Source organism: Schistocerca piceifrons, chromosome 9, assembly GCF_021461385.2.
Source record: "Schistocerca piceifrons isolate TAMUIC-IGC-003096 chromosome 9, iqSchPice1.1, whole genome shotgun sequence".
Lineage (NCBI taxonomy): Eukaryota > Metazoa > Arthropoda > Insecta > Orthoptera > Acrididae > Schistocerca > Schistocerca piceifrons.
Window position 1 is genome coordinate 114483500 of NC_060146.1, and position 25609 is coordinate 114509108.

A 25609-nucleotide genomic window follows, 5' to 3' on the forward strand; every position below is an offset into this window, starting at 1 on the left:
AATTTGAACGTTTCAATTAAAATTTACAAAACGTAAAGAAACTGATGTTACCGCCAAATAAGGTATAAAATACAATATTTAAATAACAATCTACTCTTGTAATATCTTTAGTTTTCCATAAGAAAATCATTCTGAACTTTAATACTATACAAGAGACATTATTGTAATTAGTTACGTAATTCATTACAGTTTGGATTTGGTTACTAATGTGTAATGGTATTACAAATCTTGTGCTTTATCCAACTGCATACGAGAAAGTTACAAATCAAGCCTCTAATTCTAAAATTGCATAAAACTGTGAGATGCAAACAGTTGGAGAGTTAATTTGAAGTGTAATTACAAGGACTATTAATTGCAGAGGAAGACATAAAAATAAATAACAAATGAAAATGCATCGCTAGCTAATAACTTTCAAACTGTTTCTCAAGATAATGAGGTTCTTTGTATTAAATCATTACTCGATTGTAATTATGGTAATTAGAGGCGCCAACACTTCCACAGTATTTTATTATCTGTTGCTTTTTATTTATTCCTTCAATTTTTTGATTAATCATTTAATTTCACATTTCTATATAATTTTGTTAATGACAACAATCTCTTAATAATGATGACACTATATGTTTTTTCAGAACCTTCTATTTGCTTTCACAATGAATATCAAGTATTATTAGTAAATTGGACAGAATGATATACGTATAGACACACATACAAGTCCCTAGAAAGCACTAAATTGTCCGACAATTATCTGGATGCATATAAAAAAAGGTGGAATCAGACATTTCATATGAATTTTGGGGAGGCTGTATCATTATAAAGTGATAATGTCATGATGAAGAAGGTCATAGAGAATGTAAAAGCCATTCTTATGCCTAGTGAATCGCAAATTTATAACGGTTTTAAAAATGCTTTCCTCAAATGTGAAGTTCATCAAGCTTTCGATAAGGGATTACTTATGGAAGCAGAAGGAAAGGAGATGAACATCTCAATACTGGTGGTATAAGGGTTTATTGAGAATCAGATGGTGGAGTTTCATTTGGACACTGGAAGCCAAGTGAGCTTATTGTCAAAAGAAATATGGGAGAAGAATAGAAGGAATTTTAGATACCTAGCTTTCCCACTGACTAATATGCAGATGGTCGATTTAACTGACACTGATGGTAAAAAGGCAGGAAACGTTTCAAATTTCTGGGATAATGATACAACAGACAGTGCTGATTGTAGCTGACGTTAACGTTGTATATTGTTTGGTATGGATGACATTAACTTATCTATATTGTTATGTATAGACTGAATAGTCAGCTATGGTGTATTACTAGGCTTACCATGAGAGCATAACGCACATATACATTATTGTGATCATCAGGTCTGTGTTATGTGGAATAAGGGACAATTAGAATCTGATTCTGATGAGAAGTTGAAAAGTAGGAAGGTAAAGTTAGATAGAAATATAGGCTTGATGGGTGAAGAAAACACACAAAGAGTAATTTGAATCGATAGAAGTATCAGTTTGGAAAGTTAGGTCAAAGAGAAATGTAATGGGCCATCAGGATATGTTAATGGGAGAGAGATCAGCTGGTAAAGGTACTGAAATGAAACGATAAATCTTTCAGTGATAAACCAGGGGTATGCGAAGGATATGTATCTAAACTTAAGATAAAGCCAGACAACAATTTTTGAAGACTCCCTACCTCATTGCTTGAGACATATGTGAGCAGTGAGGAAAGAGATAAATCGGGTGGTTAGTTGGAAAATCCTATAGAGGTCTGATGGGAAATTTTGGTTAGGTTTCACAACGCTAAGTATTTAAGAACTGTATAGCTCACAGAGGACTACTGGCAAGTGCTGTTTGCATATGTTTGATGGAAGGTGTTAACAGTTTATAAAGTTTTACCATTCATCCTTAATGTACCAGTGGCTGAATTTATTTGTGCACTTGATTTGGTATTAGAGAACAAGTTATTAGAGAAGGTACTCATTTTTGTTGAGGATGTTATGATATTGGCAAAGAACTTGGAAGACCATATAACATTACTGGAAAAATTGTTGAGAATATTAAATGGACGGGGAATAACTATCAAGTTTTCAAAAACGTATTTTGGATGGAGTGAAATAAACTTTCTGGCACATATAGCAAGATAACAAGCTATTAATCCTCGACCCAAAAAGATAGAGGGAATTAGAAAATGTCCACTGTCTAAGAATCAGATGCAGCTAAAATATTCCCCAGGTTTAGTAGGATTTCACCGAAGGGACATACCAAGTCAAATCATGAACTGTTGCAACCAAATAAATCTCATTTTTCATAGAGTGTGGAGCGTCAGGAACAGTGGAAAGCTTCAAAATGCAAACTTAGCTATTCCAAGATTTTCAGACATCTGAATTCTGAGAAAACGAAATCTGTATGCCCGTTATTGCTTCTGAATATGTAACTGACTGTCCAGGAGTATGAGGAAGAAAGAGAGAAAAGCTAACAACTTTAAGTTTTGGTAGCAGTATGAAAACTCCTGTGAGAGAAGCTATTCTACTGCTGAAAAGGAAACCTTGGCTGTAGTTTGGGCAGTTAAGAAGTTATTCTATAAACATAAAGTAATTTTTTGTTCAGACCACAGGCCAATAAAGTTTTTAATTGTGAGTAAATTACTGTATAGGAGATTGATTCACTGGACACTTTTCCTACAAGAGAAATGCAATACTGTAACTAATTAATTTTTTTTTACAGTTTACTATTTCATATCTAAGAACTCATCTACTCAGTAGAAGGAGTTGTCATTCAGAAATTCTTTTAATTTGCTTTTAAATGTTGGTTGGCTATATGTCAGACTTTTAATACTATTTGTCAAATAACCAAAGATTTTTGTGGCAACATAATTCACCCCCTTTCTGTGCCAAAGTGAGATTTAATCCAGCAAAATGAATGTCATCCTTTCTTCTAGTGTTGTAGCTATGCACTTCACTGTTATTTTTGAATTGGGATGGGTTATTAATGACAATCCATCCAAGATAACTTTGCTGTGTCGTCCATAACACGAAAACCACTAACTGGTCACAAGTTTTGTTTCATACTCCATACGATCCCATGTTCGATAATAATTGTAAGTGTGGTACTGAGTCATATGCTTTATTGAGGTAAAGAAATAGTGCAACCCTCTGACAGCCTCGATCTGTTGACAGGTGAGAAAGTGTGAGTCTGAGTTTACGTGAGTGATCCTTCCAAAATCAGTGCTGTTCAACATCTAGGGTGTCATTCTGTTCATGCCATTCATTCATTGATTATAACAAAGCATGCCAAGCTTATATTGATATCAATTGCCATACCAGATTTTCCTTGCACATATAAGTCTGACACATCTGCACTAAAAGAACTTTGAAATACTTTTAAATGAAAGCTCCTCATCAATGTTTTAGTCTGTGGCTGATTACGCAGTACATGAATGCCATCATTTGTATGGCTGTATAGAGATGCTGAAGTATGAGAAGCTCTTTATCTGCAGTCTTTATTGCTTACAGCTATGAAACAGGTTACTTTGCTGACACAAAGTATCCAGTTTTTTCTCGCAAAATACAGACAGCAAATTTCAGTTAATTGACGAAACAGTAACTCACCCAATAGACATACAGTTAATAATGACTATTTATTTGATTTATGGACCAAAACAGTGAATTTTATTTCCTGTAGTTTCATGTATTTCATTACCTCCTCCCTTGCACGATTTTGACTGATGTGTATCACATTTGGTGTGGAGAGTCATGAAATCTGCAGTGTTCTCTTGTGTTTACATCTGATGATCTGGCTCCTGCTTCAAGTGCAACTTTGTCTTTCAACAGTGTTAGTCTGACTATGGATAGTAGACATGACAACAAAATCAGGACAGAAATATTATTTTTTGCATGTAGTGTCTTTTAATTCTGTTTTACTGCAAAGTGGAACTATGGCGCATATTTCTGTGTGGACTGCTTGGCTAGCTCAAGGTTTTGTAGCTGAATTTTCCAACTGTTGAGAAACATTACATAACATTGCTACTCTATTGTAATTTGTAAGACAGGTAACTTGCTAGTACCTCGTAGTTACCAGCACTACCCTCTTTGACAATTCAGACTTTTGATGATAACGTTTCATCATTCATTTTGACAAACTGCTAAGTTCTTTCTAACTGTATAGCAATTTAAAAAAATTATAAGTGTCATTGCTTTATAATCCTTTGGAGTGGAGTACCATTCACATGTCGTATGATGTGCTCAGTTTTCTAGCTGAACTGTGTACACAAGTTCGCAAAGCAGTTTTACATTTCCTGCAAGCCACAGTTTGGTATTCTATAAAATTTGCATGCTGGCGTCCACTTTCAGCCATAGGGGTTTTACATATTTATTATTTTTGACACTATTTATTTTTCTCAGAAGTGCGTTGTCATATATGACTTACAATTATGTTACATCAAGTACTATAGTATATTTAGTTTTTTATACAAAAAAGTTTATGTAACGTATTTTAATATAATGTAGGTTTTAAGTAAAAACAAGAAACATAATAGATATAAAATACATAAGGATAGAAGACATAATAAAAACAAAAGGCATGTTAAAAACAAAAGAAATAATTGAGTGAAATATATATTTGTTTGTGGATTGTTAGAATTTTCACAGTAAGTATCGAGAGTGATTTTCTTTATTGTTATACGTATATTTTGGTAATCTGTTGTATATATCAGATTCCAATTGTAGGTGTTTTACAAATTTTTTTTTAGTAGTGTACATTTATAGGCAGTGTTGCGTCTCTTCTTTGCGTATTTTCAATTTTGGTTGACCTTTTTATTTGTTAACTGATCCTGAGAGGGGGTGATTGGTTTTGTCAGGTGTTTGGTGTTGTTTAGATTGTTTGTTTGTTTCTTATGTTGGTGTATTTTGTGTGTGTGTTTAATCTGTTATTCTTTCATCAAGGTGAGTTGGTGATGTTGTGTTTTCATTTAGGGGCTGCAGGATTGGGATGAGGTCAGGGAATGTTTTGGCTATGTTTTGGGCTATTGTGCATGAGGGTGGTATGTATTTGTACTTAGGTTTTCTTTTTTCCCTTCCATTTATGGTGATAATATTCTCCATGTCTGGCCTGGTGTGGAGTATGTGTTTTCCATACCTCACCCTGAGTTTGGCCATTCTGGTTTGTAGTTGTTCTATGCCTGAGCTTGTGTACACTTCATTGCTGGGGGATGTGGGAGGTAACTGGGTGATGCTGTGTATAAGTAGTCTTTCTTTTTTATAGAGTTTTTCTGCTATGTCGGCCTGTATTCTCCTGAGTGGGTAGACTGCATACTCCAATATTGGTCTTATGAACGTTTTATACGTATGTAGGGCTGTTTCATCGCTGCAGCATGGAAGCGCCCTTGCACCTGTCTTATTAAGTCTTGTCTTAGTTGTGTTTTGTTTAGTAAGTGATTCAGAAGTATTTTCCCATTAAGGTGTTGGTCTAGGTGTACTCCAAGGTATCTGGCTGAGTTGTTCAGTGTAAGGGGCATGTTCGATAGTGATAGCTGGATGTCGTTGTCGTCTTGCTGTCGTTTTTTGATCAAATGCCTGAGTTTGAAGAGAACTGTTTGTGTTTCGTTGGGGTTGGTGCGAATTCACCATTTGGTCATCCATTGTTCTGGTCTTGTGAGGTAGTTGTTTGTCTTTTGTTGTACGGTGCTTGCTTTCAGTTCTGTGCACCAGTAGGCTGTATCGTCTGCATACAGACCTATGGTTTCTGTACATGTCCTAACTATGGGGATGTCAGCGGTATATAGTGTATATACTAAGGGGAATAGTATTCCTCCTTGAGGTACCACTGCTTGTGGTGTGAAAGCTCCGAATTTTCCTGTTCCTACGTGTATGATGCCAGTTCTGTCAGTTAGGTAGGCTTTTATTATTCTTATCATTTTTGTTGGGAGTCCTACTTCAGATAATTTATATAGCAGGCCATTGTGCCACAGTTTGGCAAAGGCACACTCGATGTCCAGAAGGTCAGAGAGTTTACAGTGTCCTTTGTTGAAGCCTTTCGCTATGCTGATAGTCAGTTTCAAAAGGGAGTCATTGGTCAAGTGCTTCTGCCGAAAACCTGCCAGTATTGGGGGGATTAATCCTTTGTCGTCTGTGTATTTTCGTATCCTGTCTGTCAATATGCATTCATATGTCTTTCCTATTACGTCAAGTAGTGATATTGGTCTATATGAACGAGGGTCAGTCCTGGGTTTGTCGGGTTTGAGGATCATGATGGTTCTACTGGTTTTCTAATTTGTCGGTAGCATTTCGTGATTCATGTAGAAGTTGTAGATGAGGGATAGTATGGGGATAAGGATATGTGATGGGGCTTTTTGGGAGTGGAGTTGTTGGATACCATTTTCTCCAGGGACAGAGTTTCCTCCTGTGTAGATTGCGTCTTCTATTTCGGTCTCTGTTATGTCTCTAGTGAGGGCTAGTTGTTTTTATGTGTCGCTCGTGGGGGTTGCTAGTATTTGTGGCAGTTGGGATTCTACATGTTGTCTAAATTGTTCGCCAAAATTGTCGTCAGCTGGGTATGAGTAAACTTCTTGTAACACCTGTTTAAATGCTTCAGCCTGTTCTTTGTGGGCGGTCGTTGGTTCCTTGTTTACCAGCAGGGTGGATTGACTGATCTTTCGTTGTACTGTTAATGTTTTGAATCTGTTCCAGAATTTTCTGCCCTCTCTGTAATTTAGCTGAGCACATGTGTCGTCCCACTGTTGTTGTCTGTGTGTTGAAATGATACTCTTGACCCTGGCATTTAATCTCTTCCACTGTCGTTTCAGGTGTGGTTTGTCTCCTCGTCTCATTTGTCTTTGTAGTTGTTTTTTTCTGTGGGATAAGGTTTAACGCTTCTGGGGGGATGTAGGGTTTCCAGTTCTCTATTGTTTTTGTGGGTATCACTTCTGTTATGGCTGTTTGGAGGGCCGATTCGAGTCTGTTGGCAACATGTTGTAGCTTGTCTGTGTCTGTGATGCTGATGGGGGCGGTTAGTTCTTCTGTTAGCATGTCTTGATATTTGTCAAGTCCACATTTATGGTTCTGCTAGTTGGGTGCGAGGGTTGTGTTGCTGTTGTTGAGAATATGATGGGGAGATGATCGCTCGTGATGGAGTCGCCTACTTTTGTTTCTGTTAAGGTGTCGTCGAGGTCTGGGCTGTAGACGATGTGGTCTGGGTTTGATGTGTCTTGAAGCCTATGAAGGTGGGCTCGTTGAATGGTAGTCTGAGTATGAGTGTGATAGTTAGGTCGAATAGTAGTCTGCCGTTTCTGTTGTCTAGTCTGTCTTCTAGACTGTGATGTCTGGCGTTCAGATCTGCCATTAGGATTGTGTGGTTTTGTGTGACGACGTGTTGGATGAATTGTGTTGGTAGTGCTGTACCTGGTGAGTTGTACATACATACTGCTTTGAGGGTTCTCCTGTTCCTGTCTGTGATCTTAATTATTATGGCCTCTAGGTTATCATACGCCTGTGGGAGTGCAATTTCCTTAGCTGTTATGGTGTTGTTTACGTAAATTGCAATGCCTCCCTTTCCATCTTGCCTGTCTTTACAGAAGGTGGTATATCTCACGAAGTCACATTTGTCTCTGTCATGCAGCAATTGCAGCAATGTGAATGTTCTGTTGGTGGAGTGTGTGCATGAGGACAGACCGTTTACTTTTTATCCCTTGTTCATTTGCAAAGAGGAGATTTAGGTGGTTTCTTTCGTTCGTGATATCCATAGTGGAGAGAGAGAGAGAGAGAGAGAGAGAGAGAGAGTGTGTGCGTGTGTGTGTGTGTGTGTGTGTGTGTGTGTGTGTGTGTGTGTGTGTGTGTTAGTTCTTACTGTTGTTCTTGTCTTTTGGCACTACTTTCCTGCTGTGGGTGTTGCAGTGTGGAGTGGTGGAGGGGAGGAGGGTGCAGTGAGGTGGAGTGGTGGGGGGTGTTTGTATTTAAATGTTCAGTATCTGTGTAGCTTACAGGTCCCATGCCTCTGTGATGGTGACATGCAGTGTGGTTCTTACTTGTGTTGCTATCATTCCCCTCTCAAGGATCTTTCAGAGAGGCTCAGTCGATAGCTTTCTTTATGTGCTCGCATCAGTCTTGAGGAGGTTGACCCAAATGGTGGTCATCAGAATTATAAGATCGTTTTTGAAGACAATATGGTTAGCTGAGACAGATTCACCATTCTCATCCTTTTTTGTGGGTGGGTGATCTGGCCCATTCATTGTCTTGATCGGGGCACGGGCTTCAGTGCTAGTTGGTTCCTCGGGCCTGCGGGGGGTATTTATAGGATAAGGTGGAGTGCGTTCCTGAGCAGTCTGCGCACTTTTCTTCCCTGAGGCTGCATTGTGAGAGGCTGTGTTGCCCACCACAGCTACAGCATTTAGCTTGTTGTGCACATTTTGTGATGAGGTGCTCAAAGGATAAACATCGGCCACATTGTGCTGGTTGGGGAGGGGGGTGACTTACTCCATCCTTTTAAACCTGTGGACCGCACCATTGCACATGCGGCCAAAGATACAGGCGCCAGAGATGTTTATTAGTGGCACAGAGGTATCACATATGCGTGGAATTAGATCTATGGCTGCGCGATCGATCCACACAGTGACACTGATGTATCATTGTGAGCTGCACTGTCATGACATCTTTGTGAGTTTATTACAGAAAATGTCAGATTCCATGATTTATCTAGGCTGAAGCCACTATATCTGTTAATTAAATTCGTCGTCAACCAAATCTGAAGATGGCTGGACGGTATTCAGCCAAAATATTAGAAGAAGAAGTCGTATTTATGCAGCTGCATGCCCGAAATTTTTTGGAACAGTCTTTGCACCGCGAAAAGGTGAAGATTCACACAATTTGGTAGTGTGACTGCTGGGAAAACGAGGGCACTGTCGGCAGTGGCGCCTGTCCAACCAGAGTTGTTGCATGATGGTTGTGTGGCAGCCCCTGCAGATGCTCTGCAAACATGACACTGAGCTGAGGGAAAGGCAGTGAAAATGGACAGAAGGACAGTCTGAAAAGAGCATAAATTTTCTGTAGCACCTTGTAGTGTGAGAGTGTAGTTCCATGTTACCCTATACATGCTAATACGTCTTATAACTCCAACACTGCAGTTGTGTGTGTCATGTATGATTAGAAGTTGTTGTACAGTTACTTTTACTTAAATTAAAATGACAATACTATTTCAGATTATAAATACATAGCATCACTTTAATATTGCTAGCAACGTCACATTGTAATTAAACACACTAGCTATTGAACCATGTGTACTGCAGACACACGAGTAAATACAGTTTGACATCAGGCCAAATATGGTGTGAGTATTGTTAATAATGCCACATTGTGACTATAATCACAAATTATTGCACCATCTTCATGGCAGACATGCAAATAAATTTGACCTCAGGTTTGAAGATGTTTTCTCACTATATAGATTATACGCCAGTAACATGGGTATGATGAAATTTAAGATTGTTTCATGTAGTAATGAACATGCTCCTATTGAGTACTTTTCAGTAACTGAATATTGTAGATACCTGGTATTTATTAGTAACGGAGTATTTTTGATTTCTGTGGAGTTTTCACGAATGGAATCTTGCTTCTGATGACACACATTACTTTGTAGACATCTGTATTATTGCTCTTGTTCTGATGTTCATGTACTTTGTAAGTATGAGTACAAAAATGACTACAGGAGTAACTCTTTTGTGTTCTTTATTTTAACAATTACGAGAATTCATCCTTTTCACCGTACTCCACAGACTAGCCTCATATTAGCATACCTGTCAGCTGGTGGTGGTTGTACTGCCTGGCGACGTCCAGCGGGGTTCTACCCCAGTCATCTGTGGCCCTCCTATTAGCTCCTGCCTCTAGCAGTGTCGTCACCACCTCTGCGTGGCCGTAGTATGCCGCATCATGCAGCGGCGTCCACCCGTCATCATCTCTGATGTTGGGGTCGGCAGAGGACGCCACCAGCACCTCCACCACAGCTGTGTGGCCATTCTGTGCGGCGTAGTGGAGAGGCGTCTTCTGCCAGTAGTTCCTGGCATCCACCACTGCACCAGCCTCCACCAGACTCCTCACTGCCTTTGTGTGTCCCCTGTTTGCTGCCCAGTGCAGGGCAGTGCTCCTGATATTGTCCCCCGTCCCCACGTCTGTACCAACGGCGAGTAGCTCCTCCAGCTCTTCCACTGTCCCCTGCTTAGCTGCCTCTATCAGCCTCCTGCCCTTCTCCTCTGCAGAAAGACTCCTGCACAAAACAGAGACATTCTCACAATTTTTCTCCAAACACATACACTTTATGAAAGAAACGATCTCAGAAGCAGAACTTCAACCTCTGGAAACAATTGAATCTACCGTTCTCTCTCTTCTATGTTACAGAATAATGGAAAGTCTTGGTATGTTAAGGAACAGATTCACAGTGGTATTGTACTTTCAAAGTCTTCATTCACTCGCCACTATAATTACTACATTCCACCTGTAAAACAAGTCCTCACATTTTGTCACACTGATTCATGACGGTGGCTTCCTTTAAGCTCAGCATAAAGCCGTTAAGCATGAAATGATAAGCTGTCAACAGGCATTGATATACATCAATGAGAACAGTTGAAAATGTGTGCCCCGACTGGGACTCGAGCCCCGATCTCCTGCTTACATAGCAGACGCTCTATCCATCTGAGTCACCGAGGGCACAGAGGACAGTGCGACTGCAGGGATTTATCCCTTGCATGTTCCCCGTGAGACTCACCAACTTAATGTCCACACACTGCATTCGTAGTGTCCCTGCCCATTACACTCATTACTCACAGCAGACAATATTACCATCCCGTAAGAGTTCGGGCAATGCGTGTGCATCCAGCACAGAAGAAGAAGGTCAATGGCCGGTTAGCCTTAACTATATGAAGATGGTATCTGTTCCTTTGGACATATGTGTGGACATTAAGTTGGGAATGTGGGTCTCACGGGGAGCATGCAAGGAACAAATCCCTGCAGTCACACTATCCTCTGTGCCCTCGGTGGCTCAGATGGATAGAGCATCTGCCATGTAAGCAGCAGATCCCGGGTTCAAGTCCCTGTCGGGGCACACATTTTCAACTGCTCCTGTCAATGTATATCAACTCCTGTCGACAGGTTAGGGTCTTGATTTAATTATTATTTCATTCTAAGAAAGCTGCATGGTCACCGATGGTATCTGTTCTTTTGGACATGTCCAAAAGAACAGATACCATCTCCATATAACTGTTAAGCAGTCGTAGTCCTCCACTAAAAAGAGATATCACGTACAATCACTAGTAGCCTTCTGACAGTTGCAAATGCAACACAAAAAACTAATTACATCTTCAAGTACTTAAAGAATATCTACTTAGACAAGGCAGAAAGAAATTTAGTACTGTTAATCGCAAATGTTTGACAGCATCCTAATCAAATAGAGGAAGGTACTCTTTACTCAGAAGTCATTAGGTCAAAATATTTCATGTATAGCAATGACACTACCTCGACTTTTCTATACCTCTACACTAATGCATGCTCATCCACAAGTGCTCACCTTTACAGATAAATGTGCTTGCGTCACAACACGCACATACACATGCAGTCAGTTGCACATACACACTTACTTCGAACCGAAATTCTTGTGGCTGCAATGTGTTTGAGGGCAATGGTAAAACATGCAGGATATGAGAGTAAACTAAAGACTGATGCTTTTTTCAAGATTAACGTTCAAAATTCAGTTCCAAGTAAATCTTGACATTACGGACACTATCGATCTTACACAGCTGATGTACAAATGAGAAACTCACCATGTCATTTGCATGTGACAGTCTCACTACAATTAGTCTAATAGACAAACAATGAGTTACATGTGGTCTGGAGTAAAATATAGGAAAATATTTATAAAGTAAAGGCACTTAAGAACAAATTCATTTTATCATTCTGCCAAGTGACATACCTCACCTGATAAATTCAGTATCGATTAAATACTCTTATTTTTCTATAAATAAAGGGGGTTTCAAAATGAGTATCGCCACTTGAATGATTTGCAGCATTTATCACATTCAGTTTACAATTATAAATAATATATCAAATGAAATAGCAACTCAAAGATGTTCACTGCAGTGACAAAAGTCATGGGACAGCAATATATACATATACAGATGGTGGTACATAGTGTAGGTAAGACATAAAAAGGGCAGTGCATTGGTGGGGCTGTCGTTTTTATTCAGGTGATTCTTGTCAAAATGTTTCCTACATGATTGTTGCTCCCCAATGGGAATTTACAAGCTTTCAACAAAGAATAGTAGTTGAAGCTAGACACATGGGACATTCCATTCTGGCAATTGTTAGGGAATTCAATATTCCATAATCCGAAGTGTCAAGAATGTGCCGAGAATACCAAATTTCCTCTCACCATGGACAACGCAGTGGCTTATGGCCTTCACTTAACAACCGAGAGCAGTGGCGTTTCCATAGAGTTGTCAGTGTTAACAGATAAGCAATACTATGTGAAAGAACCGCAGAAACCAGTGCAGGATATACGACGAACATATCCTTCAGGACAATGTAGCAGATGACTGACTTGAGTGTCATTGCTAAATCACGACATCGCCTGCAGTGCCTCTCCAGGGCTCATGATTGTGTGGGTTGGACCCTAGACGACTGGAAAACTGTGGCCTTGTCAGATGAGTAGCGATATGTGCTGGTAAGAGCTGATCGTAGTTTTCGAGAGTGGCGCATACTGCATGAAGCCTTTGACCCAAATTGTCAATAAGGTACTGTGCAAGCTAGTGGTGGTTCTATAATGGTGTGGGCTATGTTTACGTGGAATCTACTGGATCCTCTGCATGTTCGACTACTTGCTGCTATTCATAGCTGTAATGTATCCAAACAACAATGGAATTTTTATGGAGAACAGTGCACCATGTCACCAGGTCACAGTTGTTCGTGATTGGTTTGAAGAACATTCTGATCAGTTGGAGTGAATCATGTGGACACCCAGTGTGCCCAACATGAATCCCATCGAACATGTTTGGGGCATAATAGAGAGGACAGTTCATGTACAAAATCCTGCACTGGCAGCACTTTTGGAATTATGGACGGCTATGGAGGCAGCATGGCTCAAAATCTCTGCAGGGGACTTCCAACGACTTGTTGACTCCATGCTACATCGAATTGCTGAACTATGCTGGGCAAAGGGAAGTCCAACACGATATTAGGAGGTATCCCGTGCCTTTTGTCATCCCAGTGTATACCTGTGCCCATGCATATGTACTGTTTCCTGTGTCTTCTGTTAGAAAGCTTTGGTAGCAAAGATGCCGACTAGTGAAAAAACATTTTTGGGTTTTACAGATAGCAAGAGCTGAATCTGTTGCTACAGTGCAACATCCATTCCGTTTTAAGTTCTTTTGTAATTCACCAAGTGATAATAATATCCATAGATGGTATTATCAGTTTGGAGACATTGTATGTCTTTCCAAAGATCAGTTTGGACAGCTAGTCATGAATTAACAATTCCAGCGACTTCTGTGTGGAGACTTTTAAGAGATTCATACTGCTGTGTCCTTATCGTTTGCAGTTGCTACAAGATCTAAAGCGTACAGCCTACAGTTTATGACCAAGATTGCAAGTGAAATGTTGCTGCATGACTATAAATAATTTCTCCATCGTGCCATCTATGATAATGAATTGACACGCATAACATCCATATATCCTCATCTGGAGGGGAGGGGGTCATAAAATCGCTACAGCATAGTACTGTTGTAACAAGACTCCCTTAAATTGAATATTATTGTGCCATATCCTGACAGAATCTTCTTGGGTCTTTTCTTTTCAGTGAAGCAACTGTAACTGGCGTTTCTCATATGGAAATGCCATGTGGCTAGGGCCTCCCGTCGGGTAGACCGTTCGCCTGGTGCAAGTCTATCGAGTTGACGCCACTTCGGCGACTTGCTTGTCGATGGGGATGAAATGATGATGATAAGGACAACACAACACCCAGTCCCTGAGCAGAGAAAATCTCCGACCCAGCCGGGAATTGAACCCGGACCGTTAGGTATGACATTCCGTCGCACTGACCACTCAGCTACCAGGGCAGACATTTCTTACATTAATGTGCTATACCTATGGCACATTCCTCAGTTAGAAGAAGCTAAACCACAGAACTTTATTTAGCAGCAAGATGATGTGCCCCCTCACTGGTATCTACCTACATCTCTGTCTATATAGTTACTCTGCAATAATTCACAATTAAGTGCCTGGCAGAGGGTTCATCAAACCACATTCGATCTGTTTCTCTTCTGTTCCACTCTGGAAAAGCGCGTGGGGAAAACAAACAATTTAATCTTTTCGTGCGAGCTCTAATCTCTTTTATTGTATTATGATGATCATTTCTTCCTATGTAGGTGGACGCCAGTAAAATATTTTCTCACTCTGGGGAGAAAGTTTGTGATTAAAGTTACAGGAGGATATCCTGCTGCAACAAAAAATAACTTTGTTTTAATGGTTGCCAACACACCTCATTTATCATATCCATGGGACTCCAATGATACAAAATGAGTTGCACTTCTTTGAGCTTTTTCAATGTCCTCCATTAATGCTATGTGATGCAGATCCCACACTGCCCAACAGTACTCCAGAAGAAGGTGGTCAAGCGAAGAGTAAGAAAACTTTTTGGCAGACCTGTTACCTTTCTGGGGTGTTCTACCAATAAATCAGAGCCTTTGGCTTACTTTCCCCACAACAATATCTGTGTGATCTTTCCAATTTAAGCTACTTGTAACTGTAGTCCTTAAGTACCTAGTTGATTTTACAGCCTTTACCTTTGTGTGATTTGCTGTGTAACCAAAATTTAGCGGATTCCTCTTAGTGCTTATGTGGATGACTTAACACTTTCATTATTAGAGTCAATGTCAATTGTCACACCATACAGATACCTTGACAAAATCATTTAGCAATTGGTGTTGATCATCTGATGGCTTTGCACGACGGTAAGTGACGGCATTATCTCCAAACATTCTAAGAGACCTGTCAGATTGCTTCCCAAATCGTGTATGTAGATCAGGAGCAGTAGAGGGCCTATTGCACTTCCTCGGGGAACGCCAGATATTAATTCTGTTTTACTCTACGACTTTCCGACAACTGCTGTGAACTGTGACCTTTCTGATAGGAACTCACCAATTCAGTCGCACAACTGAAACGATACTTCATAGGGATGCTATTTCATTAGAAGTTGCTTGTAAGGAATGGAATCAAAGCCTTCTCGAAATTTAAAAATATTGGATATCCTCTATTGATATGACTTATTACTTCAAAAGTATAATGAACTACTTGTGTTTCACATTTAGATATTTTCCGAACCCGTGTTGCCTTTTTGTCAATAACTCATTTTCTTTGAGTTAACTCATGATGTTCAAAAACAGTATATGTTCAAAAATCCTTCAGCAAATCCACGTTAGCGTATCGGTCTGTAATTCGGTGGATTACTTCTATTTCCTTTCTTGGGTATTGGTACGAATTTTGCAACTTTACAGTTTTTAGGTGTGGGTCTTTCAAAGAGAGAGCGGTTGTACATGATTGCTAAATATGGAGCTGTTGTGTCAGCATACTCTGAAAGGAACCTCACTGGCATACAGTCTGAACCAGAGGCTTTGCCTTCATTATGTGATTTAAGCTGCTTTGCTACACAGAGGATATCTACTCCTAAGTTACTCTCTTCAGCAGGTGTTGTTGTTTCGGAATCTAGACTATTTCTTTCGACTTCTTCAGTGAAGGAATTTTGGAAACTCTGTTAAGTAACTATAGTTTACTGGCACTGTCATCAGTAGCTTCACGCAGTGAAGGTGTTCATTGCGTCTTGCCGCTATTGTACTTTTAAATACGACCAGAATCTCTTTGGGATTTCTGCCACATTTAGAGACAGGATCTCACTGTGGAAACAGTTAAAAGTGTCTCACACTGAAGTTTGCATTAAATTTAGAGCTTCTGTAAGTCTTCGGCAATCTTGGGGATTTTGCGTGCTTATAAATTTAGCATGAATTTCTCGGTGCTTCTGTGACAGTGTTCTGACCTGTTTTATTCACCATGGTGCACTGCTGTCTATACTGCTTCTTTGAATTTAAATCACATCTGGTCTCTGTTAGGAAGGCGCCAAGCGAATTTTTATCTGCTCTTTTTTAATAGATGTATTTTGCATTATTTGGTAGGTTGGGGTGTCACAGTTTTCAGTCTCTTTTTAACTTCGATGCGGTCACCAATCACTGTTTTCTTCATGATGCTCCCTATTTGCTCAGGATGTTTGTTGCCAAGAGGTCAAGTATGTTTTCGCAGCCATTAAAGCTTCGAGTGGGGTCTTGAACTAATTGTTCAAAATAATTTTCTGAGAATGCATTCTGTACCATTTTGGGCATTTTACGCTTACTGCCAACTTTAAACGTGTGTTTCACCAACATGTTGAAGATAAATTGAAGTCATCACCAACTATAAGTGTACAAATAAGGTACCTACTTGAAATGACACTCAAGTTTTCTTTGAACTGTCCAGCAACTGAATCATCTGAATTGGGGGTCAGTAAAAGGAACCAGTTATCAGTTTATTCCAGTTGTCAGGTTTAGCCTCTACCCATACCAAGTTTCAGGGAGTATGTACTTCAATTACACTACAAGACTGCAATAAATGCCCCACAACTATCTGTACTTAATCTACCCTTTCAGAAACAGTTACCTCCTTTGAAAAATTTTGGTTGAATTTATTTCCAGCTTTAGTGAGCTTTCCGTACATATAACCATTGGAGCTTCAGTGCTTTCTATTAGCGCATGTAGCTCTGGTTGTTTTCCAACACAGCTACAACGATTTATAACTACAGTAACGATTGTTGCTAGATCTACTTTCTTGTGGTTTCCCTGCATCATTTTAGACTGACGCCCTTCCTGTTTCCCAAGACCCTCTAATTAGAAAATAGCCCCAGTCTCCTCCAAACAGCCTCCACTACATGTGCAGCGGCTCCCCTTAGTTTAGCGGACCCCTGACCTGTTAAACAGAATCCTGAAAACCTATCACACAACGGCATGAGTGAGAATTTTTCTTTGCCACTTCACGTGTCCACAACACCACCAGTGAGCATCATTATGCGATATCTTCAGTAGATGTACATTTTCAATGTAGTCGTACCATGAGCATTTGTCTAAGTACAATAACAGGCAAGTATTGTGCACATCCAAAGTCTTCACCTACCTAAAATTAAGGTTTGACCTCTGGATCTCTTTGGGAATCACATAATTTAAATACTTTCCTTAGGAGTGAGATGAATCAGACTAATTAGCTACACTGTTGAACCAAAACGCTATGACCACATGCTTAATAGCTTCTTTGTCTGCTTTTGGAATGAAATACATCACTGTTGCTGTGTATCAAGGATTAGACAGTGTGTTGGTTGGTTTGTGGAGGTATGTGGCTTTAGATGTCTACGCACATGTCATGTAATTTGTGTAAGTAATGGGCCACTGATCTGCATACGCTGTGATGGCACCCTACAGCAACCCAGATGGGTTCTGTAGGATTTAAATCAGCTGAATTTGGTCGCCAATTCATCAACGAGAGTTCACTATAACATTCCTCAAACCACTGTATCACGGTTCTGACCCTGAGACACAGACAATTATAATGCTGAAAAATGACATCGCCATTGGGGATGTAGGTAATTCGCAGCTGTCAGCTGTCTTCGATTACTACCACAAGTCCCATGAAAGTGCAGGAGAATGTCTCCCATGGCATGACGCTGCTCCCACCAGCCTGTGTCAGTGGCACGCTATATGTTTTAAACTGACGTTCACCTTGACAACAGCATTTGTAGAGAAGGCCATCGACCCAGTGTAACAAAAAATGTGATTCACCTAAAGATCCGATACGTTTCCACTGATCAATGGTCGGGTCCTGATGGTCCCACTGCATTCATAATTGGCGATATCGTTGGGTCAACATGTGAGCACATAGCGGTATTGTGCTGTGGATCTCCATATTCAACAAAGTACAATAAACGGTGTGCTCTGAAACACTTGTGCATGCACCAGAGATGCTACAGATTACCATCTATCATGCTATACAGAGCCGACAAGCCTCCAAACCCTGCGCTCTGTGAAGAGTCATGGATGTCCAACCATTTAATGCCTAGTGGTAGTTTCACTGCCTTTCTACCTCTTTCTGTAGATGATCACGACAGTAGCACATGAACATTTGACCACCTTCATCGTTTTCGAGATTCTCGTTCACATGCTCTGCATAATAATAATCTGCCCTTTGTAAAAGTCGCTTCTCTCGGTAGATTTCCCCATTTGCAACTGAAGTCTTCGGTAGTGTGATCCCCAGTTGCGCTTACACTTTTTTGTTACCGTGTCACATGCCCGCAACGCCACCAGTGTTGTGGTGGGGGATGGTCATGATGTTTTGGCTTATCAGTGTGTGTATTATCTACAGAAACTGTTTTTTCTGTTTTATGTCATGGAGAGTAAAAACATATTCACTAGCAAAAAGCCTGATGCCATGCCACTATGCGCCTCCCATCCCTTAAAAGTGCAGATGTTTTACAGATTACTTTATCTCTAAAAAAAACTGCTTTCCCTTCCACAACAGCTGCATTATATACTGTGTCGTAACCAAGAATTAAGTTGTTTTTTTTTTGCATTATTTTAAGAAAATTGTATGTAATTCACTGTGTAGAGATACTCTTAGAGAGCTTGTATTTTTACTTATACTCTTTAGATTTAAAGTTGTCGACATTACTGTAGTTTTCCATAGCATTTAACTTTTTTGCAAGATCTTCTGTTAGCCCCTACAACCGTCTACTGCCAAACAAAGAGCAAAGTCTTTACTTTCTTCGCCCTGTACACCGTTATTCTTATTAGTACTATGTCTACATCATCATTCTCAAAATACTTCTGCTCGCTAATGTGATTTTCTTATTTCATTATCAACAAAATTTTTGCACTGTTTCCAGCTATTGACCCCCTTCATTTTATTTTCCACTTTAACGTTTTTATTTACTCTTCTGGTTGTTCACTTTTTGCTATTCACAGTTTTTGATAATGCATTATCTTACCTTGAGCGTTTCCTTTGTTTTTCATTAAATCCTTAAACATTACAATCTAGATTATACTGAAATTAGATGCAATGATCCATTAGCTTTATAATATGATTATGCACAAAATGGAGCAACACAAATAACTCCTAATAATTTACATGGACAACTCGGACGTTACTATCAGTTTGAAATTTTTAAAAACTAGTAATGGATTTAAGAACTACAGTTGCTGATGAAATGAAAGACTATTACATAATAACTAAGGATATATTAGTTGATTATCTGAAGGATGAAAGTAGTATAGAACAAAATAAATGTCAACAACTGTTAATAGAGCCTGAAAATAAATTAAAATTGGGATATGAACAAAAACAACAACTCACTGTACAAGTAGAAGAACAGAAAGCAAACAGTATAAATCTACACCAAGTAAGAAAAAATATCCAAAACAGAACTCAATGATATCATCTGCATGATCACCACAGACTAACCAAAAAAAGATCATTTCTTTAACGATGGTGGAACACCAAGCAAGTTAATCAAATCTAGATTATCTACAAACAACTCTGGGTAGCATCCAGACAATAATTTTTGTTATGTGCACACCAAACAGTGCATCAATTACACAGTGATTGAAGAAAAATTTTAAATCTGGTTTTACGCGCTTCAGGTCTGAAGAAGGCAAAGAACTATACAATATGAAATTTCATGACATAAAATATTACATAGATAGTTTTTTGATGTAAAAAATTAATTACTTTAGAAACATGATAACAGTAATGAAGAAACTGAAAATAGGTTATATGACAATATTCTCATACCAGCAGAACATGTTCAGTGTATTACTATCACTCAAGAATGCACTACTACAGCAAACAATAAGATGGTTAATAAGACTGTGGTAGACGGTCTGACTAGAGATGAACTAGACCCCAATTATTTCTGTAATCTACAAAGAATATTCTGATAAAAATAATGTTTTATAAAAATATTAGAAGAACTTCTAGAATCAAAAGGATATAAAATTAAGGGAAAAAAATGATGTGGAATCAATATTTTAAAAGAAGTTAACTAATCACAAAATTTGTCTCCAGTCATAAAAGTAAATTCAACTACTATTTTTTTACAACACTTATTTTTCTATTGTGTTTCACCTGTCTAAAGCAAATGTATGCTAGCCTTCCACCTTTCATCAATGTTTTTTATAGTGGTATCATTATCATTATAAAGCTACAAAATTTTTCTTTGAAAAGTGTTGTGGTAACAGTTTTTGCATTGTGTTCTCAGTTTTGCTAATAAGATTACTTAATTCATTGTTTGTTAACTGCATCATAATAGTTTGCAGTATCTTTTGTATGTACTAATCTTTTATCTTTAAAATGGAGATATCCTGTAGTTTTCAAAAATTTTAACTAATCCTTTCTTAAATTGTTTGAGTAAATTTCCCACTTTTGGTTCAATTGCTTCAAGAATACTACCTAATTTCTTTTTTGATTTTGCTAACTCATTTTTTATTTTTTATTCTAAAGACTTAAATTCTTCAGATTTTATTTTAATTATTTTATTTTTCCCAGTATTTTTCGCATTTTATCATATTTCCAAAATTGTTCATTTATCAGACTCAAAATTTCATCTAGCATGTAGTTATGTAACAATGCTTTTAAAACAAATAGACACAAATGACCACACATTACTTCATTAAAATTTGTATTTGCTGTCCATTATACAACAACTCACTTGAACCACAAGATATTTAAACAATTCTTCGAGAATATTTCTTCCAAATAAATCAAACACAAACTTTTTATCACTGTTCTTAGACCAGCATATCCTAAGGGTGCCAACATTATCAGAAAAATCTAAATTAAATATTCCAGAGTCAAAGTTTTTGGTTTATAAGGTAATTCATCATCCAGTAAAATAATACCAAAATGCCTCATTTTTATTTGTTTCACAACATTTCTTATGCATTGCAATACCTGTCAATTACTTTTTGGATTTTTTTTCCCCCTTCTCCATTGCAAGATTGTGTCTTTTTTACTCTTCTGATTCTTTATCAACTTTCTTCTTATTTATGACAACATTTTCAACAGCAGCTGCTCCTCCAGCCATTGAGCCAGCAGCGGCCAGAAATGGTAATGCAGCCAGCAACAGAGGAAGGAATCCACCTTCATGTTTTGTTAGATTAGAACCTTCTTTCTTTTTTGATAGAAATTCAATAATCTTAGCATGACAGGTATGTCTAGTGTTATGAGCAAATTTCTACCAGTTTTTTGTTCTTTTTTAATTTTTTTGAGTAGGCTAAAAAGATTATCATAATATGCATTGGTTCATTATTGAGTTTAATTTTGATTGAATTAGCTTTAGTCTTGCCACTAGATAGCACAGAATAATTATTGCTGATATTATTCATTTATATAGATAAACAATTTATGAGGATGAATATTTGTTTACAATCCTCAGCTATTTTCATCTCATCTAGTCCCATTCCCAATTTTTGTTTACCATACATTATTGCTCTAACTGCAGTTGCTGCAACTTTTTCACCAAACCAAGCATCAGAACTGCGCATTCTGTCTTTTGCAGCTAACTGAAGTTTCTTATCTGCTTCATGCCTTTTCTCTAAAACTTTATTGTCTTGGTATGCAATATCATGGTTTTTGCAAGCTTCATATAATGGATTAATTCCTTTACCTCATCTAGCTAACCTTTCATCTAATTTGGTTCCAGTACCATAAAATCTATAGCCAGGTAGATGGATTTTGAATAATAGTCTATTGATTAATATGTTTACTAATCCTTTACCATGCTTTTCACCCTTTCAAAATGTGTTGATGTTGTTGAGAAACCTGATCAAGTATGGAATATCCTTGGATTGATGGTGATGAAATCATCGAATTTAATCATTAACTTTTGTGTTATTCCTACTTTTTCATTAAGGTAATTTTTACTTTCTGTTAATTCTACTCCATGAATTACTGCTAATCTATCGATTAATTCACACACATCACACATCTAGATATATTCAACCATTTTTGCTGTAAACTTTTTTTTTATCAAACCTTCACATTCTGTCTCATCTGATTCTGAAGGATCTGAACTTGATTCTACTTGTTTTAATTTTGCAAAATAGACATAAACAATTTCTTTTCTCAAATTAATATATTTAATACATTTAGTTGATTCTTATCAGAATATAGTGCTCCTGAATGGAACAAAACACTCCATAATATGATAAATCATTACTCATACCATCCATAGTAATCTATTTTTAGTTAAATGGTTCATCATTTCATCTGTAGTGTCATAGGGCTTTTCACCAGTTGTTAATTTATCTTATCTGAATTCAACTGGCAAAACACCAATACATTTAAAGTAGCTGACAGCTCTAAATCCAAAAACTTTATCTTCACAATAGTTGATAGTTCAACAATGTTATGCTTATAATTATTTTTTAAGGTTTTGTTCTTTATCTTTTATTTTTTTAATATCCTGTTCTTTTTCCCCTCTTCATATTTATTCAATGCATCCTGCATTTAAGATTCACTTAATGTATAATCACATTGTTTAATTGGTGGTATACTATTAAATTTTTCAAAATATTGTGATAAGGAACCATTTGTTTTTCAGCTTGTCTGGTTCCTTTAATAGCATCTATACATTATCACCTAAACCTTCAATTTCTAGTTTTACTTGTTAGATTTCATCAGTAACTGGTTGCTGGTTGATATTCTTTGTTATATTTCTCATATTCAGGTGAAAATCTGGGACACAGCATGTATCAAAAACTGACACACATGAACCAATACACACACAAACTATCAAGTCACTGCCCAAGACAGAAAAAAAGTGTGATTAATACACTCGTAACATGAGCAATACAAATATGTGAGCCACAGCACCTCAGACGCGAAATGAAACACCTGGAAAGAGGGTGACAGACAAAATTGGCTGTATATTGCGCATACACGGCGTGAAGACTATTCAAAAACCAACAAAGAAGATTGAAGAGTTTCTTAGATTGGAAAAAGGAGAAAAGGGACCCACTTACAATGTCGGGAATATACCACATACCATACACATGTAGAGAAGTTTATGTTGGAATGACTGGACGATCAATCAACACCAAGATCACAGAATATAAAGGACTTTGCAGGTTGGAGCAGGTGGAGAAATCGGCCGTGGCAAAGTACACATTGTGTGAGGCCAACCACATAGTAAAATTCGCCTTAAAATTCTCATAGTAAAATTCTGGCTGTGGAGAAGAGCTATCACATCCGTTCGTTCAGAGAAGTTATAGAAATATACAAACATGAGAACAGCTTCGAATCCTGAACTTCCTGAACTTCTGTGCTGCAGAGAATGAACATTGCAAGTAGCAAGAGGAGAACTACACCAGAAATGATCGTGGAGAAGCCCTTGGACGTTGGCATGCCCGGTATATATAGTCTGTGGCCACGAGTTCAGCTCCAGTCCACCATCAGCAATGGAGTGTGAAGCTTTGACAATGCCAGACGCTCATGAAATGTCAGAAAAATTATCAGACAAATGTTGGTTGAAGAACCCTACACAGAAGCCAACAGGCGGTTTACATAACATTGCTGGGTATAAATATTTAAACACTAGATTTCATGAAAAAATTTGTGTCGAGCTCAATAACAATTTAAAAATGATTTTGCCAAACAGATATTATAAATTAATTATTGGTTGGGAACTTAGACTTTATGAAGATGTTAATATTAAGCTGCAGTACAAGAAAATAAATAAACTTAAAAATAACGATAGTAAATTCCATGAATTGGAATTTTTAGTGTGAATGCAAGTGGTGCTAAATTCCATTAAAATTTTTACGTAATCTTCCTTACTTTACATGAAGAGAAAAATATATTGATTGCTAAAGATTTTTATGCTTTATTCTATATGACATTTCAGGCAATGTGAAGCCATCATCTGAAAATTATTCAAAAACATAAAAAAAACATTAGTAAAATAAATAAACAAAATAAAATGAAAACTAAAATATATATTATACCTAAAATTGGTCATTTCTCTGCTAATTTACTTATTTATTTTTCTTAGAACTGAGGTGAATGGGTCAAAAGAAAGTAGTCTCATGGAAAAGCCCTTAAGTGCAGTTAACATGCCTAGTTATTACTAATAATATCAGCGTAAGTGTCCTGTTTCATCCATAATTATCAGACATGGTTGGTGAACTTCAATTGTATACCTATGCTGCATGAGGCATTTAAATATGTATTTGATCTGCAGGCCATACAGAACAGAGGTTGACCATCCTAGTTAATAAAGCTTGAGATTCCTGATTCAGTGTACAGTACAGGAGGGAATATGTTTTCTTAAGTCCAGTGAAACATGTCTTACTCCATTATCTATGATAAAATACTTGTTTTTCTCCCATACTCTCCTTGAATAGTTACAGAGCCTCTCATGTTATACAATAGCGTGTTGTATTCTCCTCTGATTAATTCTAAAAGCATGTAAAATCCTCTTACTGTTGCTAGTTCTGGGCCCATATAAGTATTATTTAGGTGCCGATTGGAATGTATTTTGCTTTAACATTAACTGCAATGGCAACTAAGTCATCTGGCAACTGTACCAATTCACTGTTGCATAACAGTATTTTTTCATAAAATCAAAGTCAAGTACTGACACCTGCTACCATTGGTCACTGATTTCTAAAAAGAAAGGTGAACTGTACAACGGATTTGCACAGAAACTGCTCCATGATGAATAAAAAATACCTGACACAGCTACAAAACTCTGTGAGCTACAGGTGCTTTTTTACAACTGGTGAGACGTGTGCTGCTGCAGACATCTACACTCAGCCACGCCAGCAACTAGACTGCCTGGATATCGAGATTATCGTAAACAGCCACCTTAATCGCTAGGGTGTCTACAGGTCTCACTCTTACATTTACTGAGGCTGACATTTTCGTGAATGATTTCCAAGTGCTGCTGCCAGAAAGTCTCGCGTGTATCTCTAGTAGTAGGATGAGCCACGTATTTCCACTGATACTGTTCCTCCAGTGGTGCTATTCCCAAACACCTTATGGGACATGTCGGTCTAGTGTTTTGAAAACAAAGGTGGCATTGTAAGGGACAAGTGAAGCTTCAGCCAGGTGTGAATGTATGCTGAGGGGGCCTAATCATCAAGGTGACTGCTTGTGATAAGCAAGAAATCTGCAAATGAGTTCCTATATGGCACAAATTTTCAGTGGTCACAGCATATAGAAGTGCCTGAGAAAGTGATTTAAAAAAGAATATACAAAATTCATACATTTAAACACATACACTTCCCAACATGACATATCCTTATTGCACTGTTGCATATAATTTTATATGTCTTTCCCTTCTCATTATACCTTCAAAATTTCTTTCTGAATACTGCCAGAGACATTAAAGTTTTGTGTTAACATAACATCAAAGTATTATATAGCTGCAACGCACCAAAATTCCTTTCCAAATCCAGTCCTTCCGGAATTAATTTGGACAGAAGGAAACGATCATTGAGGCAGAAATCACATTCAACAC

General features: G+C 38.0%; 1 protein-coding gene across 4 annotated transcripts in view; it reads right to left on the reverse strand.

Moving 5' to 3' along the window:
* LOC124717130 (poly [ADP-ribose] polymerase tankyrase-2-like) overlaps positions 1-25609 on the reverse strand; it is an 83515-nt gene that overhangs the window by 21724 nt on the left and 36182 nt on the right. For 3 of the 4 annotated variants that reach the window (XM_047243869.1, XM_047243870.1, XM_047243868.1), the window contains one exon: positions 2881-10243. In XM_047243869.1, the coding sequence (XP_047099825.1) occupies positions 9763-10243 (481 nt within the window). In that variant the 3' untranslated portion in view covers positions 2881-9762. Of the gene's footprint in view, positions 1-2880; positions 10244-25609 lie in introns of those variants that run through there. The other variant, XM_047243867.1, reaches the window with a different exon arrangement.